The sequence below is a fragment of the Lithobates pipiens genome, unplaced genomic scaffold (genome assembly GCF_037356315.1).
Source record: "Lithobates pipiens isolate NorthernLeopardFrog02 unplaced genomic scaffold, aLitPip1_a1.2 Scaffold_3, whole genome shotgun sequence".
NCBI lineage: Eukaryota > Metazoa > Chordata > Amphibia > Anura > Ranidae > Lithobates > Lithobates pipiens.
Window position 1 is genome coordinate 185,964,467 of NW_027507790.1, and position 15,760 is coordinate 185,980,226.

At 41.8% G+C, this 15,760-nt stretch overlaps 1 protein-coding gene across 1 annotated transcript in view; it reads left to right on the top strand.

Moving 5' to 3' along the window:
• Positions 1 to 15,760, top strand: part of IPO11 (importin 11) — a 703,238-nt gene that overhangs the window by 331,653 nt on the left and 355,825 nt on the right. The window contains exon 22 of the mRNA XM_077462617.1: positions 14,226 to 14,302. Coding sequence (XP_077318743.1) covers positions 14,226 to 14,302 — 77 coding nt within the window. The remainder of the gene's footprint in view (positions 1 to 14,225; positions 14,303 to 15,760) is intronic.

Consider the following 15,760-nt stretch of genomic DNA (forward strand, 5'->3'; position numbering starts at 1 on the left):
GGGGTTCCGGATGTAGATCTCTTTGAGTCCAGGTTCAACAACAAGATGGACAAATTTGTGTCAAGAACAAGGGATCCTCTTGCATGCGGGACAGATGAGTTGGTAACTCTGTGGCATCAGTTCTCTCTGATTTATGCATTCCCTCCTACTCTGCTGCTGCCATGACTTCTTTGCAGGATCAAGCCAGAAAAGAAGTTGATGCTTCTGGTTGCCCAGAAGAGCTTGGTATGCAGAAATAGTGAAGATGGCGGTAGGCTCGCCTTGGACCCTACCGTCATGTCCAGACCTGCTATCCCAGGGACCAGTATTCCATCCTCATAGATAAAGTGCAACAAATCAACACGCACAGCAGCAATTTGCATTAGGATTCACCATTAGTATTGCATGCACAGCAGCAATTTGCATTAGGATTCACCATTAGTATTGGTATAATTATTGATTTATTGCACTTTATCTATGAGGTAGAATACATATCAAACAAGGATATTCAATCTTTGTAGTAATATATGGTATATAGCTTGCGCTGATCACCTTTTTTATTTATTTGTGTTCAAGTGCATGGTATACACTTTAGGTCTAGCAGCAATCTAAACGACATATCACATTCAGATAATTTTCACTTTGATAGCGTGAGGGAACCACATTTTTTCAGTATTCCATCCTGCCTTACAAATATTAAATTTAATGGTTTGGCTATTAAAAACCACGTTCTGAAGAGTCGTGGGCTTTCAGGCCCTGTGATCTCTACCTTGATTAATGCAAGGAATTCAGCTTCCAGAATTATTTATCATAGAGTTTGGAAAGTATATCTCTCCTGGTGTGAATTCAGGGGTTGGCATCCCAGAAAATACGTCATAAGCAGAATCCTTGAATTTCTGCAAATGGGGTTAGAGATGAAGCTGGCCTTGAGTACCATCAAGGGCCAGGTCTAAGCCCTATCAGTTCTGTTTCAACGTCCACTTGCTTCGCATTCTTTGGTCCGAAGCTTTATACAGGGGGTAACGTGCCTTAATCCTCCAGTTAAGGTGTCTCTAAACCCCTGGGACCTGAATTTAGTTCTGTTAGCTTTACAGAAGCAGCCTTTTGAACCGATTCATCAAATTCCCTTAGTTCTGTTGACAAGGAAATACATTTTCCTGGTGGCCATTGCTTCTGCCAGAAGAGTAACAGAAATAGCGGCCCTCTCTTGTAAAGAGCCGTAGCTAATAATGCACAAGAATAGAGTGGTATTACGCCCTCATCCTAGTTTTCTACTGAAGGTGGTCTCAGACTTTCATTTAAACCAAGATGTTGTTCTGTCTTCCTTTTTTCCAAATCCCTGTTCTACTGAAGAAAGATCACTACATTCTTTGGATGTAGTGAGAGCAGTCAAAGCCTATCTGGAAGCGACAGCTCAGGTTCGCAAAACAGATGTTTTGTTTGTTTTGCTGGAAGGTCCTAATAGAGGACAGGCAGCGTTGAAATCTACCATTGCTAAGAGGATTCGACAAGTAATTGTTCAAGCTTATGGTTTGGAGCAAAACGTTCTGCCTTTTCGATCAAGGTGCACTCTACTAGAGCTATTAGTGCTTTGTGGGCAGGGCAGTGCATTACCAGGCCTCCATGGCTCAAATCTGCAAGGCCGCAACCTGGTCATCAGTCCATACATTCACCAAATTTTATCAGGTGGATTTGAGAAGGCATGAGGATATTGACTTTGGGTGTAGTGCGCTGCAGGCAGTGGTACAAGGTCCTCAGGTCTGATTACACCCTTCTTTGTGTGATTCCCCTCCCATCAGTAATTATTGAGGCTCTGTGTCCTGTGATGTATGAGAAAGAAAATAGGATTCCTATAACAGATTACCTGTAAAATCCTTTTCTTTTAAGGTACATCAGGGGACACAGAGGTCCCTCCCATCTTCTAATACACTTATATTGCTTTGCTACAAAATTTAGGTACTTCCAGTAAGAGGAGGGGTTATATGGGGGATTGAACTTCCTGTCTAGGCTGCCAGTGTCCAATCACCTAGTGATACCCCATAACCCATCAGTACTTTTATTGAGTCTTTGTGTCCTGTGATGTACCTCAAAAGAAAAAGATTTTACAGGTAAGCGGTTATAAAAATCCTATTTTTTCCACATTTTCTTATGTTACTGTCTTATTTCAAAATGGATTAAATTCATTATTTTCCTCCAAAAAAAAAAAAAAAATACCCCATAATGACAACCTGAAAGAAATTTGGACGAAAAATAAAAATTCATATGTACATAAGTATTCACAGCCTTTGATCAATACTTTGCTGAGGAACCAATTACAGCCTCAAGTCTTTTTGAGTATGATGCTACATACTTGACACACCTATGTTTTGGCAGTTTTCCCCATTCTTCTTTTCAGGACCTCTCCAACTCCCATTAGGTTGCATGGGGAGTGCACAGCCATTTTCAGATCTCTCCAGAGATGTTCAGTTGGGTTCAAGTCTGGGCTCTGGCTGGGCCACTCAAGGACATTGACAGAGTTGTCCCATAGCCACTCCTTTGTTATCTTGGTTGTGTGCTTAGGGTCGTTGTTGTTACCTGTTCATTATATTTAAGATTTAATATTACAAAGATATGATTTGGGTTAAATGAGAATTCTTTAACCACGAGTGAAAGATTTAACACAATAACATTTATTGGTGTGTAGTTGAAAATTGAATACACAGCCATCTAGCTATAGATAAAAAAATATTAGGATAAAATAAAAGAATACAGAGTATATTCCTCAAAACATCAAAATACACACAGCAAACAAACAAAGGAACAAACATATGACAAGCAGGTATGCCTTAAGTGCTGGGAGCTGACCTGATATTTACCAGTAGTGATATGTGTGGGCCCACATCAGACTCATGACTCCTTCTCTTCCCTGTGTGTACCTTACATTAATATAGGCCCATTTCTCATTGACTTGAACAGGGCCCCCCTGATTGGTGGAACGATGTTACCCCTCTCCTCCCTCCGGGCGTATCTCCTCCAAGATTGGACAATTTCCTCTTCCCATTAATTTAGCTTAGCTCAGCCCTTCACTAGCACCTCCTCTCCTCGGGATTTAATTAGTTAGAAGAGAAATTAATTAAAGAGAATGTTATCACCTTCTCTTGAATTGGGCACTTAACTATGCATGGTCATAGCCAAGGCAAATTGTCCATTGCTGAACAGATCAAAGAAATATTATCGTATAAAACACCCTTTGAAGTGACTAAAGGGTTGGTTAACACAGGGGACTACAAGGCCTTTATCTAGCTAATGAATTTGGCCCAGTCAAGTCCCCACTACAGTATTTAACTCAGATGGTACCTCTTCCTTGCATTTAAATTTATGACGGGTAAATAACAGAGCATCTCCCATAATGCACACCTAACGTTCCTGCAAGTGAAAAGTAATGCCCTGTACACACTGTCGGACATTGCGACCACAAAATCCGTCGGATTTTTTCCTAAACTGGTGTTGCATACACATGGTCGGACAAAGTTGTCGGAAAATCCAATCATTCGGAACGTGATTGCGTTCGTTCGTTACAACAGGACTACTTTGAGGCTAGTAGCCAATAGCTTTGTTCTCGTAAGTCAATCTGAGCATGCGTGGCACTTTGTCCGATTGGAATTCTCTACAAACGATCGGAAAAAGTCTGATCGTATTTTTTGGTCGGAAAATTTGAGATCCTGCTCTCAAATTTTTTTCCGTCAGAATTTCCGATGGAAAAAGTCTGCTAGAGCCCACACATGATCGGATTTTCCGACAATATAATCCGATCGGACCTTTTCCGTCTGAAAATCCGACCGTGTGTACAAGGCATAACTGTTAAATGAATTGGGTTCTCAATCTAAAGCCTGTCATATGTGTACAGCTAGCTAGGTTAACTCCTTACCAACAACAATATTTCATACACACTAATCTTTGTTTATTATCCTAAAACATATTTATGTACAAATATTCTCAGTTATTAATGGAGATTACTCATAAACTCCGCATAAGGCAACATTGTCCTGTTGGATGATGAACCTTCACCCCAGTCTGAGGTCCAGAGCATTCTGGAGCAGACTTTCATCAAGGATGTCTCTGTAAATTGTTGCATTCATCTTTCCCTCGAACCTGACTAGTCTCCTCATTCCTGCCACTGAAGAATATCCCCACAGCATGATGCTGCCACCACCATGCTTCATTGTAGGGGATTGGTCATGGCCAGGTGATGAGCGGTTCCTGGTTTCCTCCAGACATGACGCTTGCCATCCAAGCCAAAGAGTTCAATTTTTATTTCATCAGACGAGAGAATTTTGTTTCTCATGGTCTGAGAGTCCAGGTGCCTTTTGGCAAACTCCAGGCAGGCTGTCATGTGCCTTTTACTGAGGAGTGGCTTTCGTCTGGCCACTCTACCATAGAAACGCTGGAGCTCTGTCAAAGTGACCATTGGGTTCTTGGTTACCTGCCTGACCGTTCTAGGAAGAGTCCTGGTGGTTCCAAACTTCTTCCATTTTTGGATGATGGAGGCTACTGTGTTCATTGGGACTTTCAATGCTGCAGAAATTTTTATGTACCCTTCTCCAGATCTGTGCCTTGATACAATCCCATCTTAGAGGTCTACAGACAATTCCTTGGACTTGTGAAGTCATGGATTAGTTTGTGCTCTGACATGCATTGTTAACTGTGGGACCTTATATAGACAGATGTGTGCCTTTCCAAATCATGTCCAATCAACTGAATTTACCGCAGGCGGACTCCAATCAAGTTATAGAAACATCTCAAGGATGATCAGTGGAAACAGGATGGCCCTGAGCTCATTTTTGAGTGTCATGACAAAGGCTGTGAATACTTATATATATGTGATTTATTTTGTATTTTTAAAAAAAGATTTGCAAAGATTTCAAACAAACTTCTTTCACATTGTCATTATGGCGTATTGTTTGTAGGATTTTGAGAAACATAATGAATTTAATCCATTTTGGAAATAAGGCTATAACATAAAAAATGTGTGAAAAGTGAAGCACTGTGAATACTTTCCGGATGCACTCTATGTGCACTCATTCACATGATGTACAAAGGCTCCTGTAAATTAACATTTGAGGGTGGAGTGGGCAGAGATGTTGTATGTAAGAGCACCGTCTCTCCTGTCAGATCCCTGGGAGTTAAGCAATAAGCTGTACTCCTGGGGCTCTGTAAAACTGTCAGATGTATACTAAAGAGATATGTCCACGCAGTGGTATGCACCTCATTCGATTTAACGCATAACATGCCAGCACATTTTACAAAAAGGTTAAATTCTTGGAATTCAGCTTTAAAATCCCTTTCTCATGAAATAAATCCCAGAATAGTTGTCATATTTATATTTCAACAAATATTTAGCCACATTATTAACAAAACATATTGTCTGGTTTATTATTCTCATTTGCAACCTCTTTAATGACACGTCTCTTATGCAGAAATGTATTATGAGTCACTTTTGTTGTACACCAATGTAGTAGTTGGTGATGCAAAAAATATCCGCTTCATACAAATGACTGTAGAGATATTATAGTTTATTAGAATTTTTTTTTCATCTTTTGCACAGTAATATTCATGTATTTTATTGTATATGTGAATATTTATTGTGTATAGTGTTACTTTGGGTGAGCTGAGGAGGGCAGCACTAGCATGCTTATTGTGCCAGTATCTGTCTTTGCTCTTATAGTGACTGTAAGAGCAGTTGGTGTTTGCATAAATGGAACCCTTTTTGTGTTTAGATCTCTAATTGGCCCTACATTGATTTTTACAGTTTATAGTTGCCAACATTTTAAAATAGTTTACTGGAAAATCTGAATGTTAAGCCACTGCTCTAATCTCTTGAGCCACAGTTCTGTCTTGGAGGACTCTGAACCTAATAATGGCGTGTTTATAAAATTGAAATATAGATACTTTTTGCACAAACATTTTTTTTACAATGATCACAGACTATTAATCAAACGAATGCAGTATAACAAATACCTAGGGAATTATGGATTTGATTTTACATTCTATATGTACTGCAAAAACGCTGATAAAATGCTAATGCTCCTAATAGCTTCTAAAAGCCCGTTCACACTGCCAGCTCCCAGGCGTTGGTGGTAAAGCGCCGCTAGTTTTAGCAGTGATTTTTGGGCGCTAGCGGGGTGCTTTTAACCCCCACTAGCAGCTGAATAAAGGGTTAAAAGCATCGACAAAGTGCCACTGCCGAGGTGCTTTGCAGGTGCTTCGGTGTCACTGCCCATTGGCAGGGGCGCTTTAGGAGCAGTATATACACCGCTCCTAAAGCGCCTCAAAGAAGCTGCTTGCAGGTCTTTTTTTGTGACGTTCTGCCAGCGCAGCACACTGGGATTGCAGATGAAGCTTTTTATCAAGTGCTTTACAGGTCCTATTTTTAGCACTAAAGCTCCTCAAAAACGTCTACAGTGTAAAAGGGGTCCTAAAGCTACTAAAATGCTGCTAAAAGCTGGGTCAAAGATACTATTATCAGAATTTTTCATCCAGAATTTTTTTTCTAGCTTTTTTTGAGTTTATGAAAATTGCTAGTGTACAGGGAGCCTTAAAGGGGTTGTAAAGGTAAATGTTTTTTCACCTTAATGCATTCTATGCATTAAGGTGAAAAAACATCTCACACTGCCGGCGCCCCCAGTCCCCCCCCATTTTACTTACCTGACCCCTCGAAAGTCCCACGCTCGCCCCCGCCGTCCTCTTCGCCGCTCAGCCTGGCTGCTGATTGGCTGGAGTGGATGGATTGAAAGCAGCGCAGCCATTGGCCCGCACTGCTGTCAATCACATCCAGTGACGTAGCATGCCGGGGGGTGGGGCCGTGTGATACAGCGCCGCCGGCTGTATCACGGGAGCGCGCCCGCAGATGCTTCTCACCATGCGAGGGAGCTCGCATTAACGTGAGAAGTACCTGCGGGGGGAAGCAGAGACAGCCGCCGAGGGACCCCAGAAGAGCAGGTTCGGGGCCACTGTGCAAAACGAGCTGCACAGTGGAGGTAAGTATACCATGTTTGTTATTTAAAAAAAAAAAATATTTTTACTTTACAATCCCTTTAATGATTAGAAATAATAGCAGAAAGTCTGGAAAATAGTGCTACAAAGGCTTCCAGTGCTACTATTGTTTTGCTTTATTTTTTAAGTAAAAAAATATAATTTGGTTACTGGCAACACCTTTAGGCATTTTGCATTCTCTGGCTGGAGAAATGGCATCACCCAGAGATCATCTTTTCATTCTGTGCCAGTGCTTGGGGTTTCCTGACATCTAGAAACAGATGACATATTTACCTGATGACTCCCTCATCATGGATGACTGGAACATAGCCAGTGCAGCTTGGGAAATTCTCTTTACAATTGTATCACATTTTCTTTGACAGCAGAAATATGGATGCAGTTGTCAACACTCTGCTGGGGATTCCCTGGGTATTTGTATTATTTGATTTTAACCCTTTTGCTGCCAGGCCCTGTGCTCCATTTTGTACACTCCGGTGGCCAGACCGTTTTTGCAATTTTACCTTTGCTTTTTTTATTTTCACTTATAGCTTTCGGTGTTTGTTAAAGACCTCCCAAACCATATATTTTCTGAAAGGACATGATCAGTAAAATAAAAAGAAGATGCCACTGATTTTGTAGACACCGCAGTATTTGCGCAGATGTTTATCAGACCAATATATTTGCAAAGATACACTAAAACCATTATTAGCAGATAAAAATACAACACATTTTACAAAATTCCGACTAAATTTAAAAGCTTAACCTGTATCGAATTAATACATAACAAATATTTGTAATTTTTAAATTGCGCCTTTTTGCCAAATGGTGAAAACTGAACAGACCCAAAAGTGTAAATATCCAAATTTTTCTAAAAATTTGAAGTCTTTCATTTTTCTCATATTTCATTTTTCATATATTTTCTGAAAGCTAAAAATACACTGACATCATTAATAATGAATTCATACATGGCAAAATGTCCAAAATTCCTGGTAAATTCCTATAAAATATAAAAGTTAAAACTGTATTGAGTTAATAAATAACAAATATTTGTACATTTTAAATTGCACCTTTTTGTGAAATGGTGAAAACTGAAGGTACGCAAAACTGTAAATAACAATTTAATTTAAAAAAGGTTACCATTTTTCACTTATAGCTTTCAGAATTTGAAAAGACTCCTCAAATTAGATTAAATTTTCTGAAATTTGGAGCAACGGCTCTGTTCGTGCAGTTGCTACATCCCAAACGACATCAATGGGATGGCCTGCACAGAGATGCACGGAACACCTGTGCATCCCTGTGTAAACAAGGCCCTAGGCCCCTTTTACACAAGCAGACCCATCGGGTCTGCCTGTCCATTTTTCAGGTGGGCCCAATTGGACCACCCATTGTTCTCTATAGAAGCTGATATAAATGGGCATGTGTTCATTTATGCCTGCCTGCATCTGGTCCAGTCTGGTAAAAACAGACGGATGCAAATTCCATTCCCCATCCATCTAGCAGATGTGATCGGATGGTATCCAATGGAAATGAACAGGTGGTCTGTTTCAATCTGACTGCCCCATAGAGAACAGCGGGCTGTTTTTGTGTCCGCTCTGCACTAGCAGAGCAAACACAGACTTGTCATCCACCTGCTCAGTGGGGTACACCAGACAGATCCCCCGCTGAGTAGGCAGATTTGTTTAACAGAGTCCGCTTCATGTGAAAGGGGTCTTACCAGGGGTGGCCGGTCCATTAGCGGCGCAGGGGCTCTACTCCCCGGAAGGGCGCCAGACCCATAAGTTTGTATGAGTTTTTTTTTTCAAGCCACATGATTAGATCCTGAGACTCTAATTGGCTTAAAATGGGTTGGGCTTGGGGCGCAGAACCTTTCCCAGCCCAAACCTACCCACTTGTGACAATAGTGAATCAATATTCGCTATGGTCTTCCGGCTATTCCCGAGGATGCCGTGAAGGGGTGAGTGCAGGGGGAGACAGTCGCCATAGAGGGGTGAATGCAGAGTGAGACCGTATCTGTAGAGGGGTGAGTGCAAAGAGAGACTATCAGAGTAGCGGGGTGAGTGCAGGGGGTAGACCATCACCATGGAGGGGTGAATGCGGGGGGGGTGGCGGCCGTCACTGTGGAGAGACGGGGTGTGGACTGTCCTGGAGGAGGGGTCCGCCATTCCCCAAAAAAGTCACTAGGTCTTACGAGAGTTTTTTTGCATTTCTTTTCTTAATTCATTCTTAAACTCAGTCTGATACATAGTAACTCTCGCGGTTACTATTATCAGATGTCAATGGGCATATAGAAGCGATCATAGTGATGGCAGCATGTGCCCAGGGTGCTACACTAAGGGGGTTGGTTAACACATATTTACCAAACATCCACTACCGCAATCTCCAGCCTGTCAGATAGCCAGAGCAGAGGCTGCAGGAGGGAAGGGGAGATGCAGCTCCCAGCATGGATGTATCAGGGGTGCGGGGGCAGGTATGGGGGGTGAGCAGAGTGATTGGGGGGACACATCTGGACCCCATGCAGCACCTGAAGCCGGCAGGAGCGGCAGAAGAGGGATGCCAGCTTATGATGATAGCTGCAGGGGATCCAATTTGCAGGGGGTCGGATCGGGTGGTGGGAGGGGGTACTCAGTGCTGGAGGTGAAGAAGGGAGGTGAAGGGGATAGGAAAGGAGAGTGGGGGGAGTAGTTTTAGGTGGAAAGGAGCGCAGGGGTGGAGAGAATTGGGACAGGGAAGCAGCAGCATGGAGGGGGGTGGCGGTTATATTTAGGGTTAATAACTCTGATCAGCGGATTTCACTGATCAGAGTTAGAGAATTGTTCAGCAGATTATGCTAAACAATTCTACTATAAGTTTATGGTCATTGAAGTGACTATGAGCTTTTAAGAGAGGGAGAAAAGAGGTCCATACGGCGTACAGACTTGGCCACCTAGGGGCAGTGTTGTAGGTCGTTATGCCATACGAACCTGGCAGCAAAAGGGGTAAAGAAATGCATCGTATTATTTGGGTTTTGCCTATCTTCCTTGCAGACAAGAGATAAGATAAATTCGTATATTATCATTTGAAAGATTTTTATTAGGTTTTGTACTTGCAAAAAGCCAAATTATCTTGCCTGTTAGGAAGAATTATAAAACATCCTTTACTTTTCCTGTTTGCTTGGACTAGTAAAGATTTCCCCTACATACAGAAACTATAAATTAAGCTGGCCAGAGATGGTTTGGATCTCGGCTGGTTCAGCAACTCTTGTAGGATGTTCTCAGTCTGCAGTGGTCAGGAGCTACCAAAAGTGGCCCAAGGAAGAAGAATGGGCAAAACTGGAGACAGATCATGGGCAGCTGAGGCTTTTTGATGCACATAGGGAGCATATCCAATAGAAGAGCTACTGTAGCTCAAGTTGCAGGCAAAGTTAATGCTGGTTCTGATAGAAAGGTATCAGAGCACACGGTGCATCACGGTTTGTTGAGTATGGGACCACAGACCAGTCAGGGTGCCCCCATGCTGACCTGTGTCCACAGGCCAAGGCACCAGCAGCTTATGCCGGCAAGTTGGATTACCCACCAATTGCCTATTTCTTTCCGAGACTTTGGTGAAAAAGTTGGGTATCTTAGTTTGCAACTTCACTTGGAACTAAACCTGCAAAGTGGGGTGGGTTAAATATTCAGAAAGCGTAGATTCTGTCAGTAACCACATCGGCAAGAAGGGAAATCACATAGGTTGCACTGCTGGAGCATGGGGGGCATTTCACAAACTAAATATTTCAGAATATGCAAATATGCTGTACATACTTGCACACTATGGTGAAAGCTAGAGTGCAACTGAATCAACTTTAAATGTGGATTACATACCCCAAAGCCATCCACTTGCTAACAACCTAGGCTAGAAGAAGGTTGTCATCAGGATGCAAACTTCTGAAGTTCTAGAACAAGCAGCAGCTGCAGTTATGCAAAACTGTTTCTAATATGTAGAATATGAAGTTTCTAGAAATCATTAGATCAGGCATGTCCAAAGTCTGGCCGTGGTCTGGTTTTGAGCGACCCGCTAGGTGTGCCGCGGGATCAGGGCTGTCGGATGAGCCCGATCCCCCCCGACACTGTGAGAAGCTCCATCGGCTTCAAAAGTGAAAGTAAAGTGCGAGGAAGTGTGCTGTGCTCTCTGCTTCCCCCTATAGTGCAGTACCCCGCTGAATGAGAAAGCTGGAAAGGTACTGTACTGTGCTACAAGCTATATTAATTTTAAAAGTGCTTTATTCATGTGTCTGTATGTGTGTGCATGTGTATGTGTCTGTATGTATGTGTGTGCTTGTATGTGTCTGTATGTATGTGTGTGCTTGTATGTGTCTGTACGTATGTGTGTGTCTGTATGTATGTGTGTGCGCACATATGTCTGCATGTATGTGTGTGCATGTGTCTGTATGTATGTATGTATGTATGCACGTGTCTGTGTGTGTGTGCATTTGTCTGTATGTGTGTATGTATGAGTTTGCATGTGTATGCATGTGTCTGTGTGTATGTTACTTTTAATCCAGACCCCCCCCCCCCCTATTCTTGTACCATCAGAACTGCTTTTGTGGGGCTTGTGTGTGATAGCAGCCAGGACTGCTGCTCCTCTGTAAAGCAATCCATACACAGATCGCTTTTCAGAGGCATTTGAAAGGCAGTAAAGAGGCATTATGTTGCCTCCCCACCACCTGTTTTAAGCCCGTAAATGCAGCATCACTATACCACAACTGTGCAATCCACACAGTTGCGGGGTAGTTGCAGTGAAGGCCCATTCACCCTGGGTATACTTCCAGCTGCAGCCACAGCATGTGTACACCTCTGCAGCTAAAGGGGGAGAAGTTGGGGTGCTAAAAACAGCTTAACCATGTGGTTTTACTGTCCCTCCAGCAAGCCCTTGGTTCACATCTGCGTGGCTGCATGCTGCGTGTAAGGCAACCCATTCATTTTAATGGGCTTCCCTACCCACAAAAATGCAGGGAAAGAAGTCCCTTTTTTTATTTTTTTTTATTGCACTGCACCAAAAGCACCCCACCTTTTCCAATGTGTGGGGTACCATTAAGAATTAACTGTACCCCTAAAGAGCAGAGCATTCGTCTGTGTGTCAGGAACGAGCACGACAAAAGCAAGAGAATTCTTGTTGGGCAATGTATTAGTGCTCGAACTACCGAATTTGACCGAATTTTATTGGTTCAAAGAATGTCAGACAAAATGGTCGGCCCTCACACACGTTCACTTCATCAAATCTGGCCCTCTTTGAAAAAAGTTTGGACACCCCTGCATTAAATGATGGTTTGCATTTGTGTGTACAACGTGATTTTCAGATATCATGTTTCAAGAGGTGTTTGTGTACAGGTTTATGTGTTTAGAGGGCAAAAAGAGCAGAGACATTGCTTGTGTCAGCATACTACTCGTATGCAGGAGTTGTTTTCTTGTCCTGCCGAAAATGATTAAACCAGGCAATGCTTTTTATGATACTATAGAAAAAATTTATATAGCCAGTACCACTACCTAAAAGAAAATATTGTGTGCCGCATCCAATATTGCAAAAACCAAAAGAGGAATCCCCTATAGGGTGGACTTTTAAGGCACAGGATATTTATTTTCTCAAACAACAAGTTCAATAGTATACTTTGGAAAAAAATTATTACAAAAAATACATAGAAAAAAACATATATATATACAAGTCTATACTTATGGCTTACTGGACAGTTTTTACATTAGTATATTTACAGTATCTCACAAAAGAAGAAATTAAACTTTGTTACAATGTAAAGTAGTGAGTGTACAGCTTGTATAACAGTGCAAATTTGCTGTCCCCTTAAAATAACTCAACACACAGCCATTAATGTCTAAACCACTGGCAACAAAAAATAAGTACACCCCTAAGTGAAATATCTAAATTGGGCCCAAAGTGTCAATATTTTGTGTGGCCACCATTATTTTACAGCACTGCTTTAACCCTCTTGGGCATGGAGTTCACCAGAGCTTCACAGGTTGCCACTGGAGTCCTCTTCCACTCCTCCACGATGACGTCACAGAGCTGGTGGATATTAGAGACCTTGCGCTCCTCCACCTTCCATTTGAGGATGCCCCACAGATGCTCAATAGGGTTTAGGTCTGGAGACATGCTTGGCCAGTCCATCACCTTTACCCTCAGCTTCTTTAGCAAGACAGTGGTTGTCTTGGAGGTGAGTTTGGGGTCAGTATCATGTTTGAATAGTGCCCTGCGGCCCAGTCTCCAAAGGGAGGGGATCATGCTCTGCTTCAGTATGTCAGTACATGTTGGCATTCATGGTTCTATCAATGAACTGTAGCTCCCCAGTGCTGGCAGCACTCATGCAGCCCCAGACCATGACACTCCCACCACCATGCTTGACTGTAGGCAAGAAACACTTGTCTTTGTACTCCTCACCTAGTTGCCATCACACAGGCTTGACACCATCTGAACCAAATAAGTTTATCTTGGTCTCATCAGACCACAGGACATGGTTCCAGCAATCCATGTCCTTAGTCTGCTTGTCTTCAGCAAACTGTAGGCTTTCAGCTGTTGCAGAACTACAAGTTCCATGAGGCAAGTCTCTGACTGCCACAATCATGACACCCAGAGGTATAGGCTTGATGGGACTTGTAGTTTAGCAATAGCTTGAGGTCCCCTAATTGCTTATCCCTGGCCTAGGCCATCTTTATATAGAGCAACAATTATTTTTTTCAGATCCTCAGAGTTCTTTGCCATGGGGTGCCATGTTGAACTTCCAGTGACCAGTATGAGAGAGTGAGAGCGATAACACCAAATTTAACACACCTACTTCCCATTCACACCTGAGACCTTGTAAAACTAACGAGTCACATGACACCGGGGAGGGAAAATGGCTAATTGGTCCCAATTTGGACATTTTCACATGGGGTGTACTCACTTTTGTTGCCTGTGGTTTAGACATTAAAGGCTGTGTTTTGAGTTATTTTGAGGGGACAGCAAATTTAAACTATATACAAGCTGTACACTCACTACTTTACATTGTAACAAAGTGTAATTTCTTCAGTGTTGCCACATGAAAAGATATAATAAAATATTTACAAAAATGTAAGGGATGTACTCACTTTTGTGTGATACTGTCAGTCTCAATGGAACACTTGCTGCAGTGCAGTGAGGGTTGGGAACACATATGTGTATGTACACGTGCTCTGATCTGTTAGTCATTCAATCTATAATGTTGTTCAATGATCTCCTGTGTTTATTTCTAGGTTAGCAACACTCGAAAATTGTCTTTCAGTTACCCCTGAGCTTCTTCGGATCTTCCAGAATATGTCTGCTTTACTAGGTATTTATATTTATAAAGTAAAACCTTGGTTTGAGAGCGTTTTTGCAAGACCAGAAAATAAATTTTGACTTGATATACAAGTGATGTTGAAATTCAAGTAGCATCACAACTGAGTATAAAAGATGAGAGGCGCCTCTAAGTGTATAAATAGTGTTAAATGTAATGAAGGTACAACATTTATCAACTCATATAGTTGATGATTAAAACAGGCACATCTAGGCATACAGGCTGTAAACTGTATAGCTGTCCACATATACCATCCTCCTCAACACCGTTGACATTGTCCTTTCAACGCTGTGCTCCACAAGCTGTTCAATCGCTCTACTGTGGGGTAGTCTTCCTGGTCACGATTGCAGACTGACAGCGGTGAGAGCCAGCAGTGTGGGGGATGGTGTATGTGGACAGCTTTACCCCAGATGCCTGCAAACTTTTAATCATCAACCATGTGAGTTGCTAAATGTTAAGCCTTCATTAAATGTAACCATATTGCTACACTTAGAGGAGGCTCTCTTCTCTTTTATACTCTGTAGCTCCTATTGGAGTTTGCTTCTAATCCCCTTGTGGGAGCTTCCTTTTACGGATGGACATTTTATGGTTACACAACCTATCGCATTGCTATAATCTTTTTATGTGGACTTTAAGCTGAAGGACTTATGAATAACTGGTTGTGGAACAAATCATTTGAATTTCCATTATTTCTTATGGGGAAATTCCCTTTGATATACGAGTGCTTTGGATTACAAGCATGTTTCTGGAACGAATTATGCTCGCAATTCAAGGTTTTACTGTATTTTGTTATGTTTTTAAAGGAGCCATGTACTGAAAGAAATATGAAGGTTGTCATTGCTGATCATTTTGAATGAAAGTTAAGTGTTTTGTATTTCATTAGGCTCCTATCGTTTCAGTAGTTTCTGAATAACTGACCTAGAATAAGTGTTCAGATCAGGGCCCCTGGCTTCACTTGGTGCATGCTTCTTCCATGTTAATGATGCAGAAGCATCATGGCTATTGCACCAGTATGGCAGCCAAGCAGCAGTACATTTCTTTCAGTACATATTTGAAGTTGATCAATCATTAAAATTAATATTTCCCATCAATCATGGAAGCTTATGTCACTGTTCCCTCCTTTTTGTCACAAAAAACAAGCAAAACCCTGCTCTCCATTACCCAGACCCAGCAAGCCTAGCATTCATTGTCTTTGGCTATAAAGCAATACTGCAAAGAGTTTGTGGTTTCTAATTAGTCGAGAGATTATAGGACCAAAATGGCTGACCCCATGTACATGGATAATATAAACTTTATAGAAACACTGGTCTTAATACAATAACATATCCGGGTTAAAGAGAAAGTACATGTATTGTACTATAAAGCACATATTTGAAGTTATTTTTGCAGTGTTTAATTTTAAGTAATTTTTTTTCATGAGACTATTACATTTTCCTTGTGTATTTTTCTATT